The 15930-nt window shown below is 37.7% G+C and overlaps 1 protein-coding gene across 1 annotated transcript in view; it reads left to right on the forward strand.

Annotated features, from left to right (window-relative positions):
* LOC101733911 (fibronectin-like) overlaps nt 1-15930 on the forward strand; it is a 37772-nt gene that overhangs the window by 7857 nt on the left and 13985 nt on the right. The window contains exons 6-13 of the mRNA XM_031901339.1: nt 2750-3010; nt 5251-5511; nt 5893-6153; nt 8109-8372; nt 10387-10647; nt 12585-12848; nt 13533-13784; nt 14904-15164. Coding sequence (XP_031757199.1) covers nt 2750-3010; nt 5251-5511; nt 5893-6153; nt 8109-8372; nt 10387-10647; nt 12585-12848; nt 13533-13784; nt 14904-15164 — 2085 coding nt within the window. The remainder of the gene's footprint in view (nt 1-2749; nt 3011-5250; nt 5512-5892; nt 6154-8108; nt 8373-10386; nt 10648-12584; nt 12849-13532; nt 13785-14903; nt 15165-15930) is intronic.

The following is a 15930-nucleotide window of genomic DNA, read 5'->3' on the forward strand; positions in this document are numbered from 1 at the left end:
AATCACATGCTTTGCTTTGATTTTCTAACTGTTGAAATCTAATTGCTGATTGGTTGCCCTGGGCAACATCACTGGTAATGCTTCTCTCCACTTTTTACACAGCATGATAAATATACCCCTTAGTCTTCTGGTGTCTTTTCACTCTGAGGATTATGTAATAAAAGGCACTAAGTTTGCCCATGTGCAGTAACCCATAGCTACCAATCAGCAGGTAGGGTTTCCTGGTCACCTGTTCAGAAGCAAACATCATATTGTTGCTATGGGTTACTGCTACAGGACAAACTTAGTGCCTTTTATTAGTGCACCTATAATGGTTGCCTTGTTTACTATTTACTGTATACAGGGAGAAAAACATCTTATAAATACTTTAAGAACCTTCTTAAGAACATACTCAGGGACTTGCTTACTAAATTAGGTGCAAGTGTCAAGTGCATATGCTTCAAAGCATGCTCACCTCTATATTTTCTTAAATGAGAAGGAAAGGTAAAAACTAAGTAAGCTTTATCAGAAAGGTCTATGTAAATACAGCCATAAGCACCTCAGTGCTTCCTCAGGGAAAAGAAACACCACATTTTTCCCTTCTATTCTGTACACATGCTCTTCTGTGTCAGACTTCCTGCTCTCAGAAAAATACTTTAGGGCACTATACAAGTCTGATCAGTTTGCTCATCTCTTCCCCACCCTTTTGCTCCTCCCCTTCCCTCTCTACTGAGTTGAGAGCTGTGCATGCTGCTACCTAAAAAAAGTGACATCAAGCATTCTGCAGAATAAATATAGTGTTCTAGCTTGCACTATTGTAACTAATCTATTGCCAATAAAATGCCTCAGTAGCTTTCCTTCTCCTTTAAATTGTCATGTGTTCTTGTAGACAGATTCCCAAAACTGTAGATATGGTGACGTAAGGAATATCACATATATCACAGGATTTTATTGGCTTTTATTTGAATGGATTGGATTCAGCTATTTATCAAGTCTTAAAAGTCAGGATAAGAGAAATGATTAAGGGTACATATATAATTCAGGTCCTAAATCTCATAGATGTAAGCACTACGGTCATTACAAGGGGTACTAAGAATTATGAGAGCAAAGCTCATGGGACAAGGTAGGATCATTTTGAGAGAAGTTTATTTCCCCTTGAACATTAAACATCCATTCTATAATTTTACTTCATGCTTCTTCGGCCTACGTTCCAAACAGTCTAAGCTGCTGTCTTTCAGCATTTTGTGGCCTTTTGTTTGCTTTACTTAAAGAATGGCTTTTAGGTTTCTACTTTTGGTTCTACTTTGGTTATGCTATAATTCTATAGCGTGTATTTTCTTGTATTAAGCTATACAGTATAAGGAATACCTGGCATGGTTAAGGACCAAAAGCCCAAAACACTTAAGGCATTTAAACATACTTACATATTGGTTGACACACTTTGAATAAGTCAGTAAGTTGCAAATTCAGAAGCCTTGTAAGATTAAAGGGCAACTGTCACTATATATAGTTATAGAGTATAATTATATTCTGTAGTGAACGCTTAATAAATCTGTTTCGCAAAGAGGAGCTTATTTAAGTGAATACAGAGTTTACCAAATTGCACCAGAACGGCGCACCCCAGCTTTCTATTTACCTGTATATGATTTCAGAGAAATATTTATCAAAAGATAATAATATAGTTCTCTCTAGTTTCACCTATTAATAAATATACCCCTGCTGTGAAATTTTCCCTTTGGCAAACTTTGGGAGCACTGTTTTGACTTTTTTTTTAAAAATAAGCCAAGTCTTTATTGTTTGGTTCTTAGGATTGTTTAAATATTTAATGAATGGAATCATGTTTTTCCAGCTCCAACACACTGTACTGTGTGTCACTGAAATCTATCACCTGCTTAGGCTGTCTGATTCCAGCAATTTCTAATAAAAACCTGGACGGCTGGATTGAGAGAGGGAGTGCAAACTTTCTCATCTTAAAAATGACAAGAAAAAAAAATAAATCTAATTCAATGACAACTGTCCTTTTAATTTATAGAGAACTAGTATGAATATTCACCCCTAGGTAGAGATATGATGGCTCTGGTACCATCAGTTATAAAGCTGACAAGGAAAAATACCAATGGAAATGCAGGGAAATTATAACTCATCCTCTAATCTGAAAAAGACTATGGGAGTATTTTATATGGAAACACAGAGGGCAGCTAAGTAATAATCTGAAATTATTTTAACACTGCAGTTTATTTACAAAAAGTTAAAATATTCTGGAACACTATGGGGAAGATTTATCAAAATGTGAGATTAGAGCTCAATACATAAAAACTCACCCATGTTCTATTCATTCCAATGGGATTTTTAGAAGCGTATTTATCAATGGGTGAAAGTTAGAACTCACTACTTGATAAATACACTCCTAAAAATCCCATAGGAATGAATAGAACGTGGGTGAGTTTTTCTGTATTAAGCTCTAAACTCACATTTTGATAAATCTGCCCCTATATGTTGGGGAGAAATACAAAGAGACCAAGTCTAAATAATGGTATACATTATTCTCCACTGGGGCAGCATGGAATGGTTGGCATTGCTGTTTGACTTGGGTTCTATTTTAGATGTGTAGTGTAGAAAGCATATAATAGGAAACTGTGATTTTAAGTTCCACTGGAGGAAAAACATATGTGAATGATAGAACACTGCAGATGTTTTGGTTTTATGTAAATGAAAATGAATAATAATCATTGTACATCTAGCTCAGGCTTCTTACCTTGTCTTTTATCAGATCTGGACCCCCCACAAGGTGTTACCATACAGTATTCCAGTTACATGCAATCTGCCCTCATATCCTGGGTGCCCAGTACTGCAGCTTCAATATATGTTGCCACAGCCACATCAGATAAGGGTCATGTGGCCTCTTGTAATACATCCACTACCAGCTGTGAAATTCAAGATCTCCGCTGTGAACAAACATATGTGGTGAGTGTGATGGCGGAGACTGGGACCTGCTACAGCAACAGCAGCAAGCAAAGCACAGTTCAAACAGGTATTGTAATGTTTCTGTATTGGAAGTGTTTCTTGGCAGCAGCACCACGAGCCTTGGGAAAATATATACAAAAAATTGATTGCAATAAAGACACAAGCTAGCAGTAACAGCAGGAAACTCTTTGCCCCATACTTAAAGTGATACTGACACTATAAAATGACTCCTCAAAATATGAATGTACATAAAAAGTTGCCTATAGGTCATGTTGATTGATTTTCGCTGAGAGATTTGCTTTTGTAAATAATTGTTACTTGAAGTTCCTAAACCTGACTGTTTTACCAACCTGACTGTCCCTTCTCAGCCTGTCAGTTATAGCTTCTAATGCTAACAGCCTACTGCTGGACAAATATGGCAGCCCCCGTATAGGGGAACATGGGGGATCAGATATAAAAGCATTGGGCAAATACTTTTATGGCAAAAATGAAGGTCATGCAAAGACAATGTTATGATAGATGTAAAAAAAGGTTTAATTTCTGGTGTCAGTATCTCTTTAAGGAAGATATCATGCAAAAGGAAATGGTCCCTTACCATTGAGGTACAATCTATAAGCAAACAATATTTACATCAACCAATAACACTCTGTACAAGTATATATTTTTTACACAAATATATACGAATGAAAGATAAAGGAAACCACGGTTCAGTCTGTGCTTGCAGGGATAATTCCTCCTCCCCTCATTAGGTTTAGAGAGTGTTTAACCCCCTCTTACTGGTTTTCATTGATGGTTTCTGGCACTTGAAGTCCTTCTGCTTTCCAAAGAATCTGTACCCCACCCACTATAGAAAGCAGACAATTTATCACTACAAGGTAAAAAAGGTAACGGAGAGGTTACATGACACTATGGGCCTGATTCACTAAAGTGCGATAAAAATTATCGCACGCTTTTTTGCGTTAAAAAAGACGATAATTTGCGCGCGATTCACCATAGTATTATCGCGTGTGATAAATCACCATTTTCGCATGGGTTATTTCTCGCGCTAGTTTTACCGAATGCGTTAATTTCCACGCTGAAAAGAATACGATCGCATGATTCACTATAACTTTTGCGCGCTAAATATCGCATTCGGCTATGCGAAAATTAACACCTACTACAGGCAGGCGAAAAATTTTACAAAAGTACAGTAAATTATTTTTTGCAATAAAATATGGACTTACAGTGTTATTTATTCAAGTCTGTGTTTCCCCTGGAGTAACGCAGCCGCCAGTTTGCAGGGAAATGTTCATTTTTAATACAGTAACTTTCTGCAAGTATTGGCGTGTATGGCTAACATGGCGTGCGTTCATTTGCGCGACTATTTATATTTGGCTACAAGTGATGAAATGTTTCGCCAGGCATGGATTCGCAGCAAATTTTTGGACGTGCGTTGAATTTTTTTGCGGTGGATTTTTTCATGCATTTCGCAAAACAATCCGCCAATGGCAAAACGCATGAAAAAATTTGCCACGCAAAAATTCACCGCACATCCAAAAATTGATACAAGCGTCAAAAAATAATAGTCACGGGCAACAATTTTTTTGCCCACACAACATTTTTGCCGTTTTGTGGATCTTTCGAAAAATTTGCTAATTTTTCACTAAAGATAACCAGAACACATTTGCTCATCACTAGTGGCTACTATTTATAAGCATCTACTATTTATATGATACCATTTTTATGCTACCATTTATATGTGGCTAATATTTATATACACCATTTATATGCGGCGACAATTTTTATACACTATTTCTATGCTACCATTCATATGCGGCGACTATTCGCGTAATTTAGCGCATGTACCGGCAGATACCGCATTGAAATAGTCTTTCGCGAGTTAAATAACGCATGCAATATCGCGCGTAAAAAAGCGCAAGTATGCTTATAGTGAATCGTGCGAAAAATCGCCAAAATTAAGCCACGGTAAAAATTTTAGCGCACAATAAAAATAGCGCACATTTTATCGCACTTTAGTGAATCAGGCCCTATGAGTCTAAGGAAAATGATTTGTATGGGTATCATAGTTTTCTTTTAGTCTGTGCAATAAGGTATGTATGCGTAAAATAAAAATATATTCATATTTATTTTTGGAAGTTTCTATAGTGTTTTTGCACTTTTTTAAATAAACCTCACTGAACAAGCTCTTATAAAAAAGAGGGGTATATTTTCCTTACACGGCCTTTGAAAGCAATAGGCATTTTGATAAATCTCCTGTTCTATTTAAATTATGAGTTGGGCAGTGGTAACTATTCTCCTGTTTTACAGCCCATTGTGCTCCACAAAATATCACAGTGACGGATGACTGCCAGGTAAACACCATTATGTTGCAGTGGAGTCCAACTGTTAATGCTGTACAATACACTGCCTTTGCCATAACTCCAGATCAGCACAAACTTGAGTGCAGAAATGTTGTACCTAACTGCTTCTTTATAAACCTTTTGTGTGGGACGGAGTACGAAATGAGTGTAATGGCAAACTATGCCACAACAAATAGCTGCAGGAGCCATGGGATCATAGCAAGAACAGGTGAGTACAGAATATGTAATAATTATATTATTGAGATCCTTGATGAGCGTTGTCTTAAATTAAAAAATTAAATTGAATTCTCGTGGGACTTTTTTAAACTTACCACACAGGTATATTTAAAATACCACACAGGTATTTCTATACATTTAGCTACATACCTCTGGAACCTTGTATTGTGAAAGATAATAAAGTTAAGTGCACAGAGTTGGTTGTGTTTGGACATATGGAGCATAAATAAGGGCTTGCACCCCAGTGTGCAAGATACTTATGTAAATATCACAATACTTTCCCTAGTTATCATTGATAAGTAGACAATTCTATTTAATGGACAGCAAATATAACATTTATTTTTCCCTTTTTTTTTTATTTTTTATTTTTCAGCACCTTGTGACCCTGTTAATGTGATTGCTGTTCCCAACTGCAATAACAGTGTCCTAGATGTGTCATGGGACCAATCGAATGGAGCTACCACCTACATGGCGGTTGCTCAGGGAAGCAGTGGATTTACCTACAACTGTTCATCTGTGAGCACCAGCTGCCAAATTACAGGAGTACAATGTGGAGACAGTGTGTCAGTGACTGTCATCGCTTCTGATAATTACTGCTCCAGCTGGAGCAGCTCCACGGATGAAATTGTAACAGGTCAGTATCCTTCCCTGTAATTGTTAGAGGTCAGGCAGTTGCACAAAATTCACCACACACTGCAGTGGTATGAATTACACTCTTACCTAATATTGTTACTCTACTGCCATGTCAACAAATGACAACCTTTCATATTATTAATAATTATATTAATTAAATTAATAATATTGAATCAAAATATATTTAACTAGGTGCCAGTGCTTCTCTTAAAAACCTGTCCCAGGGAGCAAAATCCCATCTGAACTTTTATTCTAACATTGGGGCAGCCACAAGTGAGTCCTGGAGCAATAGCGAAGATGGCAGTGTGGTGCTCAGTACCAGGCATTAAAGGACAAGTCAACCCAAAATATAATTTTTTGCCCAATAAAAGAAAGCATAATTCTAAGTAACTTTTCAACATACATTCATTACAAATTTGCATTTGACATTTATATAGCAGTGTTTGCCAGTTCTTTTCTATTCTCTGCCCTGGTGGCTCTGGCATTAGAAACAATGTAACACAAGGCAGCAGACTGACAGACCTGTCTTGCTGGAGAAGCCTGGCATTTGCAACATTGTTTAAAAAAGTAATAGCCAGGAGTTCAGCAAATGCTGCATTCTATAGCAGTTACATTAACAAATACAATAACAAAGCACTACAAATGTTTAATAAATTCACATTGGAAAGTTGCTTGGAATTATGTTTTCTTTTATTAGGCAAAAAGTTATTTTTGTGGTTGACAAGTCTATTAAAGGACATTTTCCTACCATGTATATATTGTAAGTTGGGCACATCTCTCCCACCCAAACCACACTATTTGTATTGCATATATCCCCTCTGTTCACCAGCACCGTCACATTTTTCTAAAACAAATAGCAGCTTTCACCCAGCAGCCATTTTCCCTCTCACACATCTTCAGTAAAGCTTACAGTTACATCTGCAAACAGCACATGTATACTGTAAAGTTCATGCAATCATGAATGCAGGCTTACACAGGCAGAAATTACTTTGATAAAAACTTCTGCTTGGATTGTGCTCTGTAATGGTTAAACTCAGGAGAGGGGGCTAGGAGAAAAAAACTTGTATCTCCAGTAGAGTGCACAGCTAGTGCAGATTTCTATGAAAACTAAGTGCCATCTCTTGATTGGCTGCTAGACTGGAGGGTGTGTTTGGTAACCTGAGTTGCTATCTTTCTACCTTCCCATTGTTTTGCTGATCGGTTGCTTGGGGGGGGTGACATCACTCCAACTTGCAGTAAAGAGTGACTAAAGTTTATCAGAGCACAAGTCACATGACTGAGGGTGCCCAAGAAAATAAGAAAATGGCTAGCCCCATGTCAAATTCTAAAAATTTAAAAAAAATCTGTGTGCTCTTTAAAAAAACAGATTTCAGTGAAGTTTAAAGCTGGAGGAGTGCTATTAACTGGTGCATTTTGACAGTATTCATTTAAAGGAGAAGGAAAGGCTAAGTCACTTGGGGGTGCTAAAATGTTAGTCACCCCCAAGTGACTTTAATTGCTTACCTTGTACCCCGGGCTGGTGCCCCTGTTAGGAGAAAACAGCACCAGCCCGGGGTAGCTGCGAGCGAGTGCTTCCTCCTTCCGGCTTCGTTTTGCAAGGACTAAACGACAGGCGCATGCGCAGTAGAGTGAAAAGCCGACTTCTCTGTTAAAGAACGCGAACGCGAACGCGGAAGGAGGAAGCGCTCGCTACAGGTACCCCAGGCTGGTGCTGTTCTCTCCGAACAGGGGCACCAGCCCGGGGTACAAGGTAAGCGATTTAAGTCACTTGGGGGTGCCTAACATTTTGGCACCCCCAAGTGACTTTGCCTTTCCTTGTCCTTAAAGACAACAATGAGAGCAGATTAGAGAGGTTAGTTGTATGTGTAAGTACTAGTTATTGGGAGGAACTGATGAAAAGTAAATACTTGGGAAATGTAACCTCATAGAATTTATATTTAATACTTTACATTTCAGCCCCATGTGCACCAGCATTTATTACTACTGAAACTGACTGTAAAGGTGGTACCACTTCAGTTCAATGGATGTACAGTGAAGGGGCCCTTTTGTATACTGCTCGTGCCGTCAGTGCCATTGACAACGCAGAATATTCCTGTCAATCCAGCGCCCTGCTCTGCACCCTTAATGATTTACCTTGTGGCGAGATGTTCACTGTATCTGTGAAAGCTACCAACTTTCAGTGTGACAGTGGTTACAGCCAAGAAGTGGAGATCTTCTCGGGTAAAGTCTTTGACTCTTATCATGATCCTGTATTAACTTTTAGAAAAAAACGTTGCTTCACAGTAAATCATTTATTCAGATGGGGTTTTTTGCCTTCCTCTGGATCAACTAGCAGTTAGGCAGGTTATATATAGGCATTAAGGTTGAACTTGATGGACATGTGTCTTTTTTTAACCTAACTTACTATGTTACTATGTTAAGGGTTCTTCTATAACATAAACAAGAGGGTTTTGGTAATAACATTTGGTATAATGTCTGCACATAGTAGAATTTGGATACATCTGAACTTAAGGCTGATGTCACACGTGGCGTTTTTACGCTGCGTATTTTCGAATTCTCTCGGCGGCTGAAAAACGCCTGATATCATCATCCATAGAAATAGCTTGAAAAGACGCGAAGCAAACCACACAATGCGGAAATACGCTAGAAAACGCCTTAGCACGGATTTTTCAAGCGTAGGCCGAAATACGCCAGTACTTGCAAAACAAGCTATTCCTATGTATACGCAAAGGCAGCTGCCAGACCTAGCGGAAATACGTGGCGTTTTTTGCTATTTCGCACTTTTAGCACCATGGCAACGGAATTTGCTTACGTCACCAGTACTAGGCTGAAAAACGCCATGTGTGGCTTGTGCAGCGTTTTTAGGCCGAGAAAAAACGCTGCGTAAAAACGCCATGTGTGGCAACAGCCTAACAGCTAATGTGATTGCATAATGAATGGTAACCATATCGTCAGAGAGCTATATGGAAGTAAATGCAGAATTAACTGAAAGCAATAGTTGATGGTATCTTATATCTTATCATAGCTGTGTTAACTACTACTACATACTGTATATCAGATTATAAACCTTTATAGACTGAAACTGGTTATATATGGGGAACAGGTGGCAACAACAAATACTGTGCATTAAAATATGAGCAGGGATATTGTTATAAGTTATTTTGAGTTGGATAGTAACATTTATGGGCAGATTTACTAAAACTCAAATTTTTGAAAATATGAATGAATTAATTAATACAAACTCATTTCTACGAATGTCTGACATAGCTTAAAAACTCTGAACTTGAAAAGTCATATAAAAGTCACGAAACTGTGACGTTTTCAAATTGTCGCACCGAAACCTCTACTTTTTAGAAATTGTTGCACAAAAAAACAGTGTAAAATGTCAAAGCAAAGAAGGATCTTCCAGGGAAGGGACATCTGCCATTCACTTCTACATAATAACAAGTTTTAGCTTTTAGCGCTAAAAAATCCTAATCAGGACAAAAATTTGAACATTAATAAATGGCCCCCTTAGTAAGTAAATTAGAGATGCACCAAATCCAGGATTCGCCCAAGATTCAGCCTTTTCCAGCAGGATTCGGCTGAATCCATGTTCCTGGCAAACTGAATCTGAATCCTTAAAATCACGTGACTTTTTGTTACACAAACACAAGTTGAACATTTTTCGCTGCGCTCTGTGCGCGTAGAACTGTTTAACCCTTCTGTAAATTAGGATTTGGATCGGTATTCGGCCGAATCCTTTACAAAGGATTTGCAGTTTAGCCGTATCTAAAAATAGTGAATTTGGTGCAGAACAAGCGTTTTTAGAGTGTGAAGGCATTAGGGATGCACTGAATTCACTATTTTGGATTCGGCTGAACCCCAAATTTTACGTGAAAGATTCGGGCGAATACTGAATCGAATCTGAATCCTAATTTGCATGGAAGACATAAAAAAGGCGCACTGCGCTCACGGCAAGAATTTTTCAACATCCGCGTTTATGCGGCAAAAAGTCACATGATTTTAAGGCTTCGGTTTGGCCAGGACCATGGATTCGGCCGAATCCAAATCCTGCTGAAAAAGGCCAAATCTTGGTCCAATCCTAAGCTGAATCCTGGATTCTGTGCATCCCTAGAAGGAATACAACATGAGAATAGATCTTACTCTTTTACTGTGAACATGATCATTGTTGAGTGGTATGGATGGAGTTTAGAAATACTAACAACAAATATTTATTATTTCTGCCCTTTAGTCCCATGCACTCCAAGCAGTGTTTATTCTGAACTTAACTGCGCTCTGAACACAGTCCTCGTTAAATGGTCAGATTACTCCATAAATGCAACATACACTGCAACCATAGAAGAAAAGGGTATTGGTTTTCACAGCTGCACCACCCAGGGAAGTTATTGTGAAGTCCATGATCTCAGTTGTGGGCAGAATTATTCTGTATCTGTGAAGGCAGACAATGGTCATTGTACATCTTCTTCCAACTGGACAGATTCATCTTTTACAGGTATGTTTCCCGCACCGCTGCCTTGTTCCAATCCACAGCAATTTGGTACATTCTTGTTTTCTAGTTTATAATTGTTTTATGTACAATTTTCTGAACTACATGGTTCAACAAAAGATATCACTAAATGACCAGCTTTAGAGAACAAAAAAAAATGTTTGTCAAACCTACTACTGTAAAAAAATACCTAAGTACAATATTGATTATATGGAAAATATATTCCATACAGTGTGCTTGAGAGTAAAAACAAAAAGCAAAAAAATTGGTAAGTTCAGCATTTTGAGTCTGGCCATTTAAATCTGCCAACTCATCATCTCATGTAGGTTAATGTAGGGATGAGAGCATATAGATATAGAGAATATGAGGAACAAGGGGCAGAAAGGGTGTGTAGCTGGAACTAAGGTCATGGCAAACTGTTACTGCAAAGCATCCCCAAGCCTCAAATTTACTCCAAGAAACTATAATGTCCCTGGAAGCAAGTAGAAGATAGTGCTCACTGCCAACACTGCATAAAGTACTACTATCTACAGCAGTGATCCCCAACCAGTGGCTCATGAGCAACATTTTGCTCTCCAACCCCTTGAATGTTGCTCCCAGTGGCCTCAAAGCAGGTGCTCATTTTTTTTATTCCTGCCTTTTGGGCAAGTTTTGGCTGCATAAAAACCAAGTATAATGCCAAACAGAGCATTCTGTAGGCTGCCAGTCAACATAGGGGCTATTAGGTAGCCAATTATAGCTCTTATCGGCACAGCAGGAACATTCTTCATGCTTGTGTTGCTCCCCAACACTTTTTCCATTTAAATGTGGCTCACGGGTATAAAAGGTTGGGGATCCCTGATCCTGTGTGGTTCGATGACTGTATTCCAAAACTGATCACTATAAGGTTTTTCTTTATACATGCCTGTATTTTAACAAATATGGCAGTGAAAAAAAATAATATTTATTTAAATGTTATGTTTCCCCCTTAAATATACATTTAGGGGTGCTGAGAGAGATAAAGTGCTACAGTAGAACCATACGCAATCCTTAATTACGCCTAACTCTTAGAAACCTGATAGTTACAGAGGTGACAGAAACTCCTGGGTTTACAGCCACTTTAAAGCCTTTACTTTCTAATCTTGGCTACTGGTTTGGAGAAATATTTCAAAAATATATTGCACTAAAACCAATTCTGACTGTCCCAGCTCCAGCTATGCCAAACAATGTAACGCAAAGAATAGTAAGCTGGGGAATTATATCCCAAGAGCCCATTGCACCGCTATAACTTAAAAGGGTCCCCCACCCAAAAACTGTTTTATACATAATGAACAAATACTGTTTTAAAACAGCATTTACCTTTCTAAAAAGTCATTGATTAAGCAATGTATATTAGACAGTTGCTTAGCATTATATTTCTTTCATTATGTAAAAAAAACCCGAAAAAAACAAAAAAGTTTTTTGAGTGGAGGACCCTTTTTTTTGATAGTTTGGGGTGCTGGAAGAAAGATGCTAATAGCATATTGCATAATTAAATAAAAAAATGGAGGAAAAGACAGGATTTTAGAGTGCTGACCCTGATACTGAGATTAAACAATTACACCTCAATTATCTTTGCTGTGCAAGCTTGTTTCCCTCCTATACAGTATGAAGTTGTTTGAGATCATTTGAGGGTGCCAGTATATCTCTGGAATCCTGCAACTAGTGAAGAGCAACATTTTTCAGCAGGTACTGATTCACAGCAACATTTCACATTTTGTCATCAGCAAATATTTTTATGAATTGGCATAAAAATAATTGCCCATAGGGTGTCTTCTTCTAAAGGAAGAATTAATAATGATTGATGGCTCCAGTGCAGTCTCTGATATTAATATCATTGATTTTCTTTGACAACTTTATCCATATTGTGGGTACAAATGTATTTAGTGATGATGTATTAAATACAATTTATGATCTATTTTCAGCCCCTTGCAAACCTACCCAAATAAAAGCCAACAGTATCTGCTATAACAACAGCATGCAGATGACCTGGTCTAAAAACCAAGCTTTTGGCATAGATATGTATTTAGTTCAGATGCAAAGTTCTAGCGGACAACAAATTGCCTGCCAGTCAACATCAGAAGTCTGTATTGCTGAAGGTATTCAGTGTGGAACAATATATGAAGTCACAGTCACAGCTGTGAGTGATAACTGCGAGAGCATTTCGAGCATAATATATACGGATCAAGGTACGCACAGCCTGACAATATATTGTCATATATTGCATATTTCTTTACTTATGCTTGTATTATAAATATATATACATATTTTTTACTTTGCTTTATTTTACAGTGAAATATATCATGTAGTTATCGTACACTGATAGTAGAAAAAAATATATAATTTTCACTATTCTCTCACTCCAGAGACAGTCACAGTTATTTAAGCTTACTTCAACCATCACACAGTGCATCTCTCCATTAAACATACCTTATTTATTATAAAATATAATGTACCCACTACTGTCAAATAGAAAATTATTAGTAGACATTTTGGAGACTCCAGTCTGCTGCTTTTTCCGCTGCTTATTATTATTATTATTACGTGGTCACAGATCTCCCTGTTGACTACTAATACTTGAGACCTAGTTTTTATGGATAAGGAATCTTTTCATAGTGTGAAACGCCATTCCTTATGATACAAAAAAAATATAAAAGCCATCAGAATAGGTTTATGCTTACTAAGTTTTCAGAGATCTGAATAACAGGCTTTTGGATAATAAATTCCTTATATATGTCAGCAAGGGTTCATTGCCCCTTTAATATAGTAACCTAGGATAATTTATATTATTATTATTTCTTTTTATTTTGGGTTTCTGTGGTACAGTAAGTCAACAAGCAGGTATTATTATATATGTTTTTTTATTTTTCCAGTACCATGTTCTCCTAAACAGCTAACCGACACTGTCGCTCCTGATCTTGTGGTTCTGAACTGGAATAGTGTACCTGGAGCTTTGAATTACACCACCGAGGTATCAGATGGTGTTATAGAGAGGCATAACTGCAACACTATAAATACATCATGTTCAATGATGGATCTCCTTTGTGGCCACCAGTATAGCATGTTAGTAACAGCTTTTGGTCAGCAGTGCAGCAATGTGAGCAATACTCATCAGTTTCAAACAGGTAAGGCTAATGCTGCTAGACTATTCTGCTAGACTCCATAAATTGTACTGTATACTTTATGTGGTTCTTACTAGATTTGCTATTTACCAAAAGTATCAAAAGATAAGTTGTGAACAAATGAAAATAAATGTAAACAGGAATATAAAAATGTATTTATTGGTTTTATCAACACACAGCAACAGAGCTGTTCATTGCACAAACTATTTGTCAGTTCAGTGTTTTAGAAGGAAAGCAAGAATGGAAAGAGATAGATAGATAGAAAGGAGTACAGGTGAGAGAAAGAGAAAGGTGAGAGAAAGAGAAAGGTGAGAGGAGTACAGGAGTACAAGTGAGAGAAAGAATGCAATGGGCTAATCACAGGGAAATTCAGTGAGTATTTCTTAGTGTGAACCAGATAATGGGTCATATTCAATTAGATGGGAACTTACTTTCTTATTCAATTCAAAATTTCCCCATACACTTCTATTATAAGTTATGAGTTGTCATAAACAATATAAAATAACAATACATATTTTATTTAGTTTGTTTGAGGTGGTTGTAAGTAGGTACATTTGTAGAGGGTCAAGGCATCATTTATCAATCTTTGCATCGCTCTAGGGTATTCCAGGATACCTGGCAAAAAAAAAGTAGCCTCCGTAAAATGCCTCCTGACATTCACCAGATGTTATGTTCTCCAATTAGAAAATATGTCTTTGGAGTAGAGTATTATTGCTTCCGACATCATACCTGCCATCTGTATCTGGCTGAGCTACATCACCCATTTCTTGTGGCAGCCCAGCAAGGACTGGTTAAAGTTTGACACCAGCTTTCTTTCTCAGAGAAGAATGGGCTATGCCATGAGTTGCCTGGGACCTGATATTGTCTCTCAGAATCATGCTTACCATCTCAGGTGTGAAGCTTCACAGTACCAGCTGTGTATCACTTCCTGTTTGCAGAGAATAGGAAGCAATGTTGCCCTAAAAATGTAGCTAGTCTTTTGTAGGCCCTGGGAGTGCTTTTCCAAATATGAAGTGATCCACATTCTTTACATTTTGCCTGGTTCTACTTGAAGCCTTAATTGAGTTGTTACTGTGTCAAAGGCTATTTTTTTTCTAAAAATATGCTTTGGATTTTTTCCAGCTCCTTGTGTCCCTCAAAATGTTCTCGCAAATTTGGATTGCGTAACTAATGTTGCAACCATATCATGGAACAGCAGCCTTGGTGCTAATAATTACACCACGATAGCAAAGGGAACTGATGGACAAACATATTTTTGCAACTCCACAAGCACTTCCTGTGTCATTGTTGGCTTAAAGTGTGGCTACTCATATCAGGTGACTGTGGAAGCAACCAATGAAAAGTCAAAGAGTGGGCCCAGTATTCCGGTTCCTATTGTAACTGGTAAGTTTGCAGGTTTATATTCTACACCGTATTCGTTTCAGCACTAAATCAGTTGTACTGACTTATATTAGGGATGCACCAAATCCAGGATTCAGTTCAGTATTCGGCCTTTTTCGGCAGGCTTCGGATTTGGCCGAATCCACAGGCCCGGCCGAACCAAATCTGAATCCTAATTATCTGGAAGGATTAAATGTTGCTGCGTGAACACGGAAGTGGAATTTTTTTTTGCTGCTTGCTTAATGCTTTCACGTGATATTTAACCCTTCCAAATCCTAATTAGTGTATGCTAAAACGTAAGCCCAATATTTGGCACCCCCAAGTGATTTTTACCTTTCCTTCTCCTTTAAAATGCAAATCCACAATTTTTGAACCACTTCATGGCATGAAAGTATAATGGTGTTGCAAGATCAACCTATCTATCTGGCTATGTGCATAATGTGGGGCCCAGGTCCATGCTTATTTTCTGTCTTCCCTTCTTTGCTTTACTGTGTTCTAACTTTTTTACCTTATCTACTCTTGCATTGCCTTTTAACCTCTTTTTTTGTTCAATTATAATAACACAATGTTATCCACTAGATCACCACATTATGGTGCTTCAGAATAGTATAATCTATATAATTAGCTAGTGTGTAGCCATGGGAGCAGCCATTCAAGCTGGGAAAAAAGGCATAGATAACAGATATACATAGTAACATAGTAACATAGTAAGTTGGGTTGAAAAAAGACATACGTCCATCAAGTTCAACCATAATGCCTATATACAACC

This window comes from Xenopus tropicalis, chromosome 4 (genome assembly GCF_000004195.4).
Source record: "Xenopus tropicalis strain Nigerian chromosome 4, UCB_Xtro_10.0, whole genome shotgun sequence".
Classification (NCBI taxonomy): domain Eukaryota; kingdom Metazoa; phylum Chordata; class Amphibia; order Anura; family Pipidae; genus Xenopus; species Xenopus tropicalis.